This window comes from Tupaia chinensis, unplaced genomic scaffold (genome assembly GCF_000334495.1).
Source record: "Tupaia chinensis unplaced genomic scaffold, TupChi_1.0 Scaffold000354_1, whole genome shotgun sequence".
Classification (NCBI taxonomy): Eukaryota; Metazoa; Chordata; class Mammalia; order Scandentia; family Tupaiidae; genus Tupaia; species Tupaia belangeri.
Genome location: NW_006159849.1, coordinates 239,347 through 251,601, shown reverse-complemented (window position 1 = coordinate 251,601; position 12,255 = coordinate 239,347). Strand labels below are relative to the sequence as shown.

Below are 12,255 nucleotides of genomic sequence, written 5' to 3'. Positions count from 1 at the left end.
TTCCTATATTAAAATTATTATAAATCAATGTCTTTTCCCTGTCTCTAATACAGAGTTGTTTTTATTTGTTTTTTTTTTTTTTGCCCCCTCTTCTTCCTCTTAACCTCATCTAGAGTAATCAAGAACAGGTGTTGCTTCAGGGGGAGGATCGCTTGTATCTGAATTGTGGAGAAGCCTCACAAACCCAGAATCCCAGGAATTCTTCAGCACACTCTGAGCATAAGCTAAGTCGGGAAAAGAGCCTATTTGCAGATGGAGGATTAGAATCTCAGGGTTTAAGCACTTTACTTGGACATCGGCATTGGCATGTTGTACAAGTAAGTCTTCAGTTACTGATTACTAGCAACTTGATTCTTGGTGATAATTCACCTGAAACAGATTTTTAAAATATTTGATCTATTATTTCAGAAACTTGAATCTTTTTAACCCTTTTGAGTGTCATGTCTCCTGCTTTTCTGCATTCTTGTTTTTTTCTTTCTTTGTTTCTACTTGGTATAGAGTGTATCCCTACCTACTAGGTTTATTAGTAGTATGAAGAACTAGATGTTTACATTTGCCCTCTCATTGAGGATAGCTCTTTATTTTACATTCATCTGCATCTCCTTTTTAGGGGGGGTATATAGCTAGCTCTGTGGATTTGAGTAAACAAGAGTATAGTGATTTCATGAAAAATGGCAATACTAACTAGCACTCTGGGTGCAACTGACTTATAGTCCATATTGGGCCACGTTAAAGTTAATCACTTGTACCTGTCTTTGGACCCAAATTGCAGACTTGTGATCAGGCCAGAATTTTATTATTAATTATTTTATTATTATTTAGTCTTATTCCAAATTACTTGCTCATTCTGATGTTACTTTAAAAAAATTATTCAATTTTATTTTTTATTATTGTTTTAATTTGACCAGAGTGAGAGGGAAAGTGAGAAAGCAAGCCACCAACTTTAGGACCCAAACCACAGTTGACCATCAGGGAGTCTGATCAGCGCCTTAGTCACCATGTCACCTGCTGGCCCCTCTGATATTACTTTTCAATTAGTTGTTTCTTTTAGTAATTTTAATAAACTAGCATTTCACAGGAAAATTAATTCTGACTTTTAATTCAGTTAAATTTAATTTTGGGGAAATTGAACTTTCTTAAAAGAAACTTGAATAGAGTTTCAGAATCCTGAGTATTTTCTTTCCCTCTAGATACCAGAATGTTTTGGATACATCAGAGCCTACTCTTACTTTCTTTTATTTTTTTTTTCTATTTCTATAATTCTGTGCCTTCTGCCATCTATATTTTTACCTTATAAGCTTACTTTAGCTCCCATGTTATTTTTAGTTGACTTTGAGATAATGAGAGACCAAAAAAAGGGTCATATTTGAAAAGTTGAAGGAATATCTCCTACATTGACATGTGGTATACACTAAAGAAAATGTATGTAACTTCCATCAATAAGTTTTTAGATCAAACAGTATACATACCATTTTATAATTAGTAACAATTTTTAAATAAAACTGCATCAGCTACTCTCTTGACTAAAATTTTCCACTGCTCCCTTCTCTCCTATAGCCATTTCTCTGCTATTTTCATTTCCCCATACTTTGAACTATTCATTCTACACTGACCTAGCATCAATGCCAGTTCTGCCTAGCCAGGTCTGTGTTACCAGAGAGCCAAGTAGAGCAGAGGATCAAAGAAGGTAGGTCTGGAACTCAAAAATCCGTCAGGCAATAAAAAAGTTCAATTTCCTTCCAGCTCAGAAATTCAATGTTTCTGTGATTCTTAACCATTGAAGTAACTTCCCATAAAACAAGCATTATAGCACTGATTTTAGGACCTTACGTAGTAGCAAGATTCTTCTGTCATTGTTTTTTTTTTTTTTTTTTAGTAAAAATTTTTAATCTTGACTAAAATTTTCCACTGCTCCCTTCTCTCCTATAGCCATTTCTCTGCTATTTTCATTTCCCCATACTTTGAACTATTCATTCTACACTGACCTAGCATCAATGCCAGTTCTGCCTAGCCAGGTCTGTGTTACCAGAGAGCCAAGTAGAGCAGAGGATCAAAGAAGGTAGGTCTGGAACTCAAAAATCCGTCAGGCAATAAAAAAGTTCAATTTCCTTCCAGCTCAGAAATTCAATGTTTCTGTGATTCTTAACCATTGAAGTAACTTCCCATAAAACAAGCATTATAGCACTGATTTTAGGACCTTACGTAGTAGCAAGATTCTTCTGTCATTGTTTTTTTTTTTTTTTTTAAGTAAAGATGTTTACAAAGTTGAACTTCTTAAACTTGAACTTATCTAAGATTTCCAGTTTCCTTAAAAAATAACTCCATAGTTGTACTCCCAAAACAATTAAATTATAATAGACTCATAGAATTTTTAGAGCTGGAAGGACCTTAGAAGTCATTTATTCCAACCGGATTCTTATAAATGAAAAAACTGAGGCCCAGGGATGTTATGTGACTTGCCCAAGGTCACACAGCAGAGCAGTGGCAGACCTGTCCCTATTCTGTGATAAAGCAACAGTCTAATATATTTTACAACTTAGATTCTAAGTACTAAGTCATATACCACCAACCATGAGCTTTAAAACTTAAAAGTTCCCTATTTGAAGATGCTTTTATTTAGGGTTGCTCAATACTTTGTTGGCACTCCAGCCACATGGTTCAATGTATTGTCGTGGTGGTGGTTTGGTAGGTTGGTTTACAATGTCCATTTAATACTAAAGCTTTACCTTCTAGGCTTTTGAGGCATTGATGATGACTTCCTGAAGATACATGGGTGTCTGGTTTAATTCTCTTTAACATAAACTTTTTTCTAGGCTAAGTGACCACATTCTCTTATCAAGTTAATCTGTTTGCATGAGTTATATACCGTTATGATTCTTGTACAGCGTAAGAGTTCTTCTAACGAGCTCCACCTAATTCTGCTGCTCTTTTTGTTTCTCCTCTAAAGTACTAACATTTTTGTTTAAGCCTTTTACCTTATCTTTCTTAGCAGCTTCCCTGTTAAAAAAATCTGTGTTAATTATGGGTTAAAACAAAACATGTACTTGTCAGAAGCAGGGTTCATAGTTGGTTAGGATAATGCTTTTTCTTAACTTTTTAAGCTACAGATTTTTTAAATTTTGAAAGTAGTTTGCTGATAGAGCATAAACAATGTGAAGTAAGATAAAAGAACAAAATATTAAAACGAAAATACTCATTTCAACTTTTAAGCTGTTTTCTGCTTGGTCTGCCACTTATATTAAGGCTCAGGATTTTGAAAGGGCATAAATGATTACCATCCTGGGTTCTGAGTGTGTTGGTTTTACAGTTAACCTAATTATTGGATTGTCAGAAAAGTCATGATGCATTTTTGCATAGAAAAGCATAGACAAATACTTTGTGACTTTTCCAGTGACCCAACATTTACAAAGAGTAAGTTTCACAAAATGTAAGTGGTCTATGTCAATAGAGGATGTCAACTGAGAGGAGTTTAAAGGCAATTTCAGTTATAAATAATTTGCGCTCATTGTGCAATGTGTATAAAGCACCAGGTGTGGTATTTGACACAGATCATATCTTCTAGGGGGATGATTCCCTCAGTGTCATTGTTATAGTCAAAACTAGTCTGAGCAAGAAGTCAGCATTTTAGCAAAATGACTTTTAAAAAAAAAGTGCATTCATTTAAGACTGAAAAATCCTAAGATAAGGGTAGAGTCTGAACCTTAGCACTTAATTTTCCAGTGATGTGGCCTGAGTGTGCATTCATGACCTGAGTTTCCCAATTGTCCATTAGCTGCCTTTGTCCTTATTGCTGCCATTTCCTGTTCTCAGCATTGTGTAGAGCTAGCTCAAAGTTCAAATGACACATAGGCCAGCAAAGATGACCTACAGGACAAAATACAAGTGTTTGTTTTAGTCTGTATTTCATAGCTTCTCAAGATTAAACTTAACACCTTGAGTTTTGAAATAAACCATTTGTGATTTGTGTCATTTCATAGAATTCAGCAAGTTAAAGAAAAGATCACTTTCCTTAATGGATATTCATCGTAGTGTGTTCATTTGATGAATTTTGCCATAGGATGGGTGCCACCACGACCAGTTTGGTGAATTTTAACTTTGGTTCTTATCATTAGAAATTCTTCGTACTGAAATTTATTCTGGCAGTGAGATCCTAGCTCCAGCATCATCCATATACTTAATAAGTACTAATGAAATAGCAAGGATGGGGGCAGTGAAGTTTCCTTTTAATGTCATGGGTGGCTAGAACAATTACATTCAGGTACATCCTTCAAATGACTATTTTACTTATTTGAAAAAAAAATTAACTTATAGGCTCTTGGAAAATTGCTCTTAACTTTTTTTTTTTTTTTTTGCCACCTAGTCACCACTTTAACTTTATCATTATTCTGAACTACTTCTACTTGTCATAGTACATTTTATTAATTGGCAAAACAGGAAGCATATCTGCTAAGAAAGAGGATCAGCATTCTTCAGACATATATCGTAACGCTGTTATCTTTAATTCTATTAGATGAGCTTCAGCAATCCATTGCTGGTTTGCAAACTTATTAATGCAGTAAAAGCTATTAATTTTAGTGAATTTTACATTGGCTTATGAGATAATAAAGGAAGTATAACAAATAGTTTTAGGAATAAATTTGACCAGGTTTAATATAGATGATTTCTATATAGTGCTTTTCTTATTTTTTAATTTGACTTTCTTTTTTGAAATACGTGATACTCTTTTTTTAGTAAAATGAAAATTAAATAAATGGAAGCTTCTCTTGAGGAACTTAGAAGACTCTTACATTTTTCTGTCCTGTTAATTCTCACCCCATTCCCACCATGTGCTCACCAAAACTGTTTAATCAGTAGGTTAATAGAGAGATCATAACCTTAATTAAGCTAGAGTTTACTTACTCTACATTGCTATCCCATAGAGGCTTCTTTAAATTTAAAAGTTTCATTGGAGTGATTCAAAGAACATAACCATGTGTAGAGTTGTGAGGCAAGCAATATATTTACCACTTAATGTTGCCAGTAAAGAATTAATATTTTATATATTAAAAGTTTTTTAAGTAAGTAAATTGAATACTCCAAGAGAAAATAGTAGCTTTGTTTGTGGATTTGTTTAGAGAATAAAAGCTAACCAGGGGTTGCCTCTGAGAAACAGAATTTCATTTTGGACTCTGTACATCTTTATATTGTTTGATTTCATAAATATTGCTTTTTTAATCAGAAAAAGTTAAAAATATTACCATTAAAAACTGAAACTTTTACCAGCAGATGGAATAATGGCTATGTTGCTGGACTCCCATGGAGTCGACCACGGTTCAGGTCTTGGACCTATCAGCTTAAAACTCACGCCAGGTGCATGTGCCCAAAAATCCCCAAAAGGAAAATGGAGAATGGATTGTTGTGTAGCCATCTCCCTGGGGGGTGATTTCTCACTTTCTATCTCTCTAAAAAAAAAATCTCTTTAAAAAAAAAAATGAAACTTTTGCTGAGGCTATAATTTTATTAGATATGGTTGTTTAGGGATTGTCTACATCAATAAATCCGAACTGCTCATCTGCATGATTTATGGCTGCACTTATGGGCACTTCTCTAAAAATCCCTTGTCAGCCTGTATGTGTTGAATTCAATAAAGGGGAGAGAAAAACCTGATGTTTAGAAACTTGAAATTGTTAAGACATGAGATGTGAAACTGTTTCCGATATGAATGGTAAACTCAAAGTGCTCTGCTAATAATATCCATTATTTGGGGGCACCTTAAACATACAGGAAGATGAATTTCATTGTGCTACGTTAAAACTCTAAATACATTTCATAAGTCTTACCAAACTGATATGTTATTTCCTATAGATTTCCAGCACCTATCTAGAGAGCAATTGGCCTATACGGGTAAGTTGTATTTTGTTGGTGTTAACTTTCATTGGGTAATATTTGCTGCAAGGCACATTTATGAAATTGAGCCCTTCGGAGAATTGAGACGTTCAGTGTGGTTACTGCTAAGAGTAAAATATTAATACTTGGTGTATTATAATACATTGCTATTAACATCCATTTTGTCAAGTGTAACTGTATACTTAGATTTAATTGAGCAAAATATTTATTACCAGTCTCTTTGCCCAATGCAATACTAAGCTCTTTCTACCTAACAAAGTATATAGTCTTATAAGAAATGGTTATTATTATTATTATTTTTTTAACAGTTTTCAGCTATTGATAAGCTTGGACAGAATATTGCTGTGGTTGGCAAGTTTGGTTTTGCACATTACTCTTTACTCACCAAAAAATGGAAGCTTTTTGGAAACATTACCCAGGTTAGTCTTTTTAAATTAAGTACTTATTTCTCAAAGTGTACAGGAAAACTACAATGTAAAATAACTATGAAGTAAATAATTCTTATTAAAAATGAGAATATCAAATACATAAAAGTGATACTGGATGGTGTCTAAGTCAATTCCGATGAAGTACTTGACGTTTCACAAGGAACTTATGTTGAAATCGTTAGTTTGTTTTTAATTCTTGATAAGATTAGTAGCTATTATTTTTAGCTTGAGAATTTTTTTTGAAGAGGTTTTTGCCTTAGGACACATGTGTTCATGTGCCCTAAGAAAGAGGTAAGAGGGAGGGAAAGTGGGAATAACCCTTGGAATGGCCAAGCTGCAATCCCTTCTCTTTTCCCAGTATCTTGGGCACACACGTACACGTGCCTGGTGAAAGTTTCAAGCTACCAGGTCCAGGACTCAGACCATGGTCAGCCATGTGGGAATCCAGTGATAAAACTACTATGCCATCTGCTGGCCCCTAGGTTGAGAATTTACTCTTAATTCTGGGTTGAGTTCATCAGATAGGATCAGAATAAATTTCCATGCAATTGGAGACAATTTATGCTTGTTTATGTATGATATGTGTATTTGGGTTGTGTATGTGTGTTATGTGTATGTGCATATGTGTGTGTATGTGCAGTTAGATTCTGCCAGAATTGAATAGGAAAAAGAGAAGGAAATAAACCATTTAATAGGTACCTATTTAAGGTGATTTCATGTATTTTATTCATCTTCATAAAAACTCTGTAAAGCACTATTGTTACCATTTGTGAAAATAGAATTCAGAGTCAGTCATCTGATAAATGTTAAAGCCATGATTAAAATCAAGGTTTGATGGGGCCAGCAGGTGATGTGGGGGTTAAAGTGCTGGTTCCCTCATGGCTTACTGTGTATGAGTTTCAGACCCAGTGGCCTGAAAAATCATGTTCGTGCCCAAAATCCCAAGGGAAGAATGGAGGAGAAAAGAGTGAGGCGTGGCACCCACCTAAGGGATTATTTCTACCACACACACCCCCCAAGCACAAATGCCCTATGGCAAAATTCTAAAAAATAAAATAAAATAAACAATTAAGGTTTTGGGGATGTAGGAATAATACTATATGGGGACCAGCAGTTGACGTAATGGCTGTGTCGCTGGGCTCCCATGTAGTCGACTGCGGTTTGAGTCCTGCACCCAGTGGCTTAAACTCAGCACCAGGTGTGTGGGCGTATGTGTCCGAGATCCTAAGAGGAGAATGGAAGAGAAGGGATTGTGGCATGGCCACCCCCTCCGGGGGGGGTGATTTCTCGCTTTCTGTCTCTGTCTTTCAGGTGAGTGCGCGGCCCTATAGCGAAAACCTCTCAAAAAAAAAAGGGAATAATACTATATGGTTCCCACTTTGAATGATGTATGTGCTTCATTACAGAAATAATATTTTAAAATAGAATGTAAATCATTATTAATAAAATGTCTTAAAATAATTAGTAGTGGAAGAAAGAGGCAGAAAAATAATTTGAGCTTTCTTTGTGTGGTTAAGAATATTTTATAAACATACTCCTTTCTTATCATTTCTGGTAACATTATTAAGATAAATATTTATGTTTTTTTTTCTTTGAAGGAGCAAAATATGATTGTGACAGGTGGCTTAGCCTGGTGGAATGATTTTATTGTCCTTGCATGTTATAACATAAGTGACCGTCAAGAAGAGGTAAGTTTTTTTTCTCAGAAATAAAATATTTTTATATATAAACTGTTTAATACTACTTAGTTTTATGTAGAGAATAGTCTATTAAAAACCAAAGAAAGCATTATTTTCATCAAAAATGTATAGCATATTTTAGATAAGGGGTTTTCTTTTTAGGCTATTAATGTCTTTCTACTAAATTATTATTTTAGAGACAGGATCTTGGTGTGATGTGATCCTCCTGCCTCCATCTCCTAGCTGACACAGAAGGCATGCACCACCATGTTCAACTCTTTTTTTATATTCGATGTTGCTACATTGTTCAGGATTATGAGCTCATAATCCTCATGTCTCACTCCCCCTGAGGAGTTTGGATTTTAGGCACAAGCCATTGTACATGTAGTTCGGAATAGGAATCCAACCCATACTTCCTGTGTGGTCCCAGCGTGTAAAGCACAGCATCTTAGCAGTGCATGCATGTTACTTTAGCAGGATCATGTTTATAACATTTATTTGAAGTGACAATTGGGACTTTTTTATTGTCAGAGGGCACCTAAGCCTGCTAGGGAGGGAAAGGGAAAGGAAGAAAGCAATCAAGCAAGCAAGCAAGCAAGCATGGATGCATGCATTTCTCAGTGGGGCAGGGTCACACTGCAATCCTTTTTCCTCCATTTCTCCATGATGTCAGGATTTGAGAGATGTATGCACATGTGCTTGGCCTGTTTTGTGGGGCCGGGATTCAAGCTGCAATTGGTTATGTGACATCTAGATCCCAGTCCACAGTATAATACTAGAGGACTGGCCTGACAATCTGTACTTCTGAGATAACTTTTTAAAATATAAATTTAATTAACTATTTATTTACTTATTTTAATTTGATCACAGAGAGAGAGATTGAGAAAGAAAGCCGCCAGGTCCAGTACTCGAACCATAGTCGACCATGCGGGAATCCAGCACCTTGGACCAGTCTAGCACCACCACGTCACCTGCCAGCCCTTCTGAGATAGCCTTTTAAAAAAACATTGACTGTTAGACATTCTTTAAAAGTTCAAAAATAGTAAATACTTGTTAAAAGCAAGTCATATAAGAATGATTATTTTTAGATATACATTTATTAATTTATTGATTCATATGATTTCTTGTTTGTTTTGAGAAGGTGCTGTTCTCATATCAGGTCTAAATATGTAGGTCTGAAGGTATATTTCATAGTAGTACTTTCAAAGGTTTGGTCGTGTCATCTTTTGGTTATTTGTAGTATAAGCCTAGTTTGCCAAAATATAAACATTAGCCATGTATTGTTAAACCTTGGATAGATCTTTGATCATTTTGGCTCTATTCTTTTTTTAAAAAGTCAGTAGATTAAAAAAAATACAATATGTCTCAAGTATTTAATCATCCTTTACATTTATCTTGTTTTCTTCAGCTCAGAGTATACTTACGAACTTCAAATCTGGACAATGCCTTCGCTCATGTCACCAAAGCACAAACAGAAACATTATTGCTTAGTGTCTTCCGGGATATGGTAATAGTATTTAGAGCAGACTGTTCAATATGCCTTTACAGTATTGAAAGAAAATCTGATGGGTAAGTATATAGCATGTGAAAAGTCACTTTTTGCTTCTGTTCATCATGTCACCTCTATAATTTGTTTTCTCAAAATAGTTATTCCATGTTTATGTTTAATTTTCTGGGTTTTTTTTGAAGTCAAAAAGTAAAAAGTTGTAATTTGTAATATTCATATAATAGATTTTTGGGGGGGTGTGAATAAAGAAATAGTCCAAAATAACTTCTTCAACTAATCTTCCTATATTCATTTGAACAAATACCTTTTGGGGATTGGGTAGACCCTTAGATAACTAAGGTCTTTTCACAGCCTTGAAAAGAAATGGTTACTGGGGGGACCAGCAGTTAGCTTAATGGCTACGTCACTGAACTCCCATGTAGCCGACTGTGGTTCGAGTCCCAGACCCGGTGGCTTAAACTCACGCCAGGCTTGTGTGCGTGCATGCCCAAGATCCCAAGAGGAGAATGGAGGGGAAGAGATTGCAGCATTTCCATTCCCCCTGGGGGGTGATTTCTCGCTTTCTATCTCTCTGTCTCTCTGGTGAGCGACGCACCCTATAGCAAAAACCTCTCCAAAAAAAAAGAAAAAAGAAAAGAAATGGTTACTGGGACCAGTAGTTGGCATAATGGCTATGTCACTGAACTCCCATGTAGTCGACTGTGGTTCAAGTCCTGGACCCAGTGGCTTAAACTCACTCTGGGCGCGTGTGCGTGCATGCCCAAGATCCTGAGGGATTATGGCATGACCATCTCCCTTGGGGGGTGATTTCTCACTTTCTGTCTCTCTGTCTTTCCCCGTCTTTGTGGCGAGCGCATGTGCCCTACAGCAAAAACCTCTCCAAAAGAAATGGGTACTGACTATTTGAGTGTTTGATTCTTGGAGGAAATTTAGGAGTTTCACAGCTTTAAGACCATAAAACGTGTGTCTTTCATAGACTCATTTCTATTACCACTGGATGGCTTTGGTCTGGGCAGGAAAACTGCAGTCCTGCTGCTGTTTCATGTTGCCTATATTCTTAGCATCTGGTCAACTTGAGGCACTTAGACCACTGAGGGTCATTTTATTCTCAGAGGTTTTTGTTTGTTCAGATGGTCATGAAGTATGTGTTTGCTGAAGTAGCACAGAATAGATAGATAAAAAGTAAGAAACCTTTCTACCTTCAGTGACTGAAACCTCATCCTTTCTTGGCCAACCTGTTTTTTTCCTTTAAAATTTCTATTCTTACAGTTTTCTCCCTTTTTTTCTCCCCTCCTACATCTTATTCTTTATCTTTTCTCTCATCCCCTTATGTGTTCTTTGGCTCCCTAGACCTTGCTAACTAACCTCCCATTAGTAGGATATTTGGGGAGAAGAGGATGATAAGTAGAAGACATTTGATTTTTCCAAAAACGTGAAATCTACTAATATTATAGTAGCAGAAAAAAGAAAAAAACTTGTTATTATTGTTGAAGTATGTGTGTTTCTGTTGTTTTTGCAGTTTAAATACTATAGCTGGCATTCAAGTTCTTCAGGAGGTCTCCATGTCACGCTACATTCCTCACCCTTTCCTGGTAGTATCTGTTACTCTGACATCAGTGAGTACAGAAAATGGAATCACCCTGAAAATGCCACAACAGGTACCATTCCATTACCAGATATCTTTGGAGTTCCTCTCTTAGCAAATATTAGCTGTTTAGAATGTATATCCTGTATAAAGATACTGGCCTGTAAGGACAAACTAAGCAGACATGGTTTCTGCTCAGACAGTAAACAGATAACTAAATATATAAATAACAACAAAATACACAGAGAGTAAGCTCACTTATGAGGTGGATATGATGACTGCTACACTACAGAAACAAGTCAGTAAGCTCAGTTGTGTCTTCATTCAAACTGGGTAAAAAAGACACTTTGGGGGCCAGCAGATAGTGTGGTGTTTAGGACGCTGGACTTCCACATGTGCCACCATGGCTTGAGTTCCGAACCTGGTGGCTTGCTTTCTCACTTTCTTTCCTCCCCTCCCTCCCTCCCTCCCTCTCCCCCGAATGTGCATGCCCTGTAGCAAATTAAAAATAATAATAACAAAATTAAATAATTATTTTTAAAAAGAAGACACTTAAAATAACTAGGAATATTTAGATATGAATTGAGAGATTAATTCCAGGGAAGAACTGTAAATTGTATTAAATGGGATATTAGCATTGTGGTTATACAAGCAAATGTCCATATAGTTTAGGAATGTGTATTGACTATGTAGAGGTAAAATGGCATATTTTCCTTTAAAATATTTTGGCAAATCAAAATAAAAAAAAGAAGAAAGAAAGAAACATGAGATAAATGGAACATATATGGCAAAATCACAATAATTCTGAATGTGGATGACAGGAATATGGAAGTTTGTTATCCTGTTATACTTTTGATTATGTTTGATGCTTTTATTTTAGGGAGGGAAAAAGATACTATTTGTATATTTCAGATACGGTAGGCAATCAGTGACATCTGTAGTACTAGGTGCCCCATTTTCAGAGGGCCTTTTACAAAAAGGAGAAGTAACTTTAATTTGGCAAAGGTCAGATTAAGAAGTTGAAGTATAATATGAAATAGACTGATGATACCTGGTACGGGCAGGGGGGCGGATCACAAATGCTACAGCAAAGTAAATCTTGATTTAATATTGAAGATTAATGGGACCAGCAGTTAGCATAATGGCTATGTCGCTGAACTCCCATGTAGT

The 12,255-nt window shown here is 35.8% G+C and overlaps 1 protein-coding gene across 1 annotated transcript in view; it reads left to right on the top strand.

The window, feature by feature from the left end:
• Positions 1 to 12,255, top strand: part of RIC1 (RIC1 partner of RAB6A GEF complex) — a 161,385-nt gene that overhangs the window by 131,083 nt on the left and 18,047 nt on the right. Inside the window, exons 13-18 of the mRNA XM_027773410.1 lie at positions 114 to 317; positions 5,845 to 5,883; positions 6,195 to 6,305; positions 7,913 to 8,002; positions 9,402 to 9,562; positions 11,020 to 11,158. Of these exons, the coding sequence (XP_027629211.1) occupies positions 114 to 317; positions 5,845 to 5,883; positions 6,195 to 6,305; positions 7,913 to 8,002; positions 9,402 to 9,562; positions 11,020 to 11,158 (744 nt within the window). The remainder of the gene's footprint in view (positions 1 to 113; positions 318 to 5,844; positions 5,884 to 6,194; positions 6,306 to 7,912; positions 8,003 to 9,401; positions 9,563 to 11,019; positions 11,159 to 12,255) is intronic.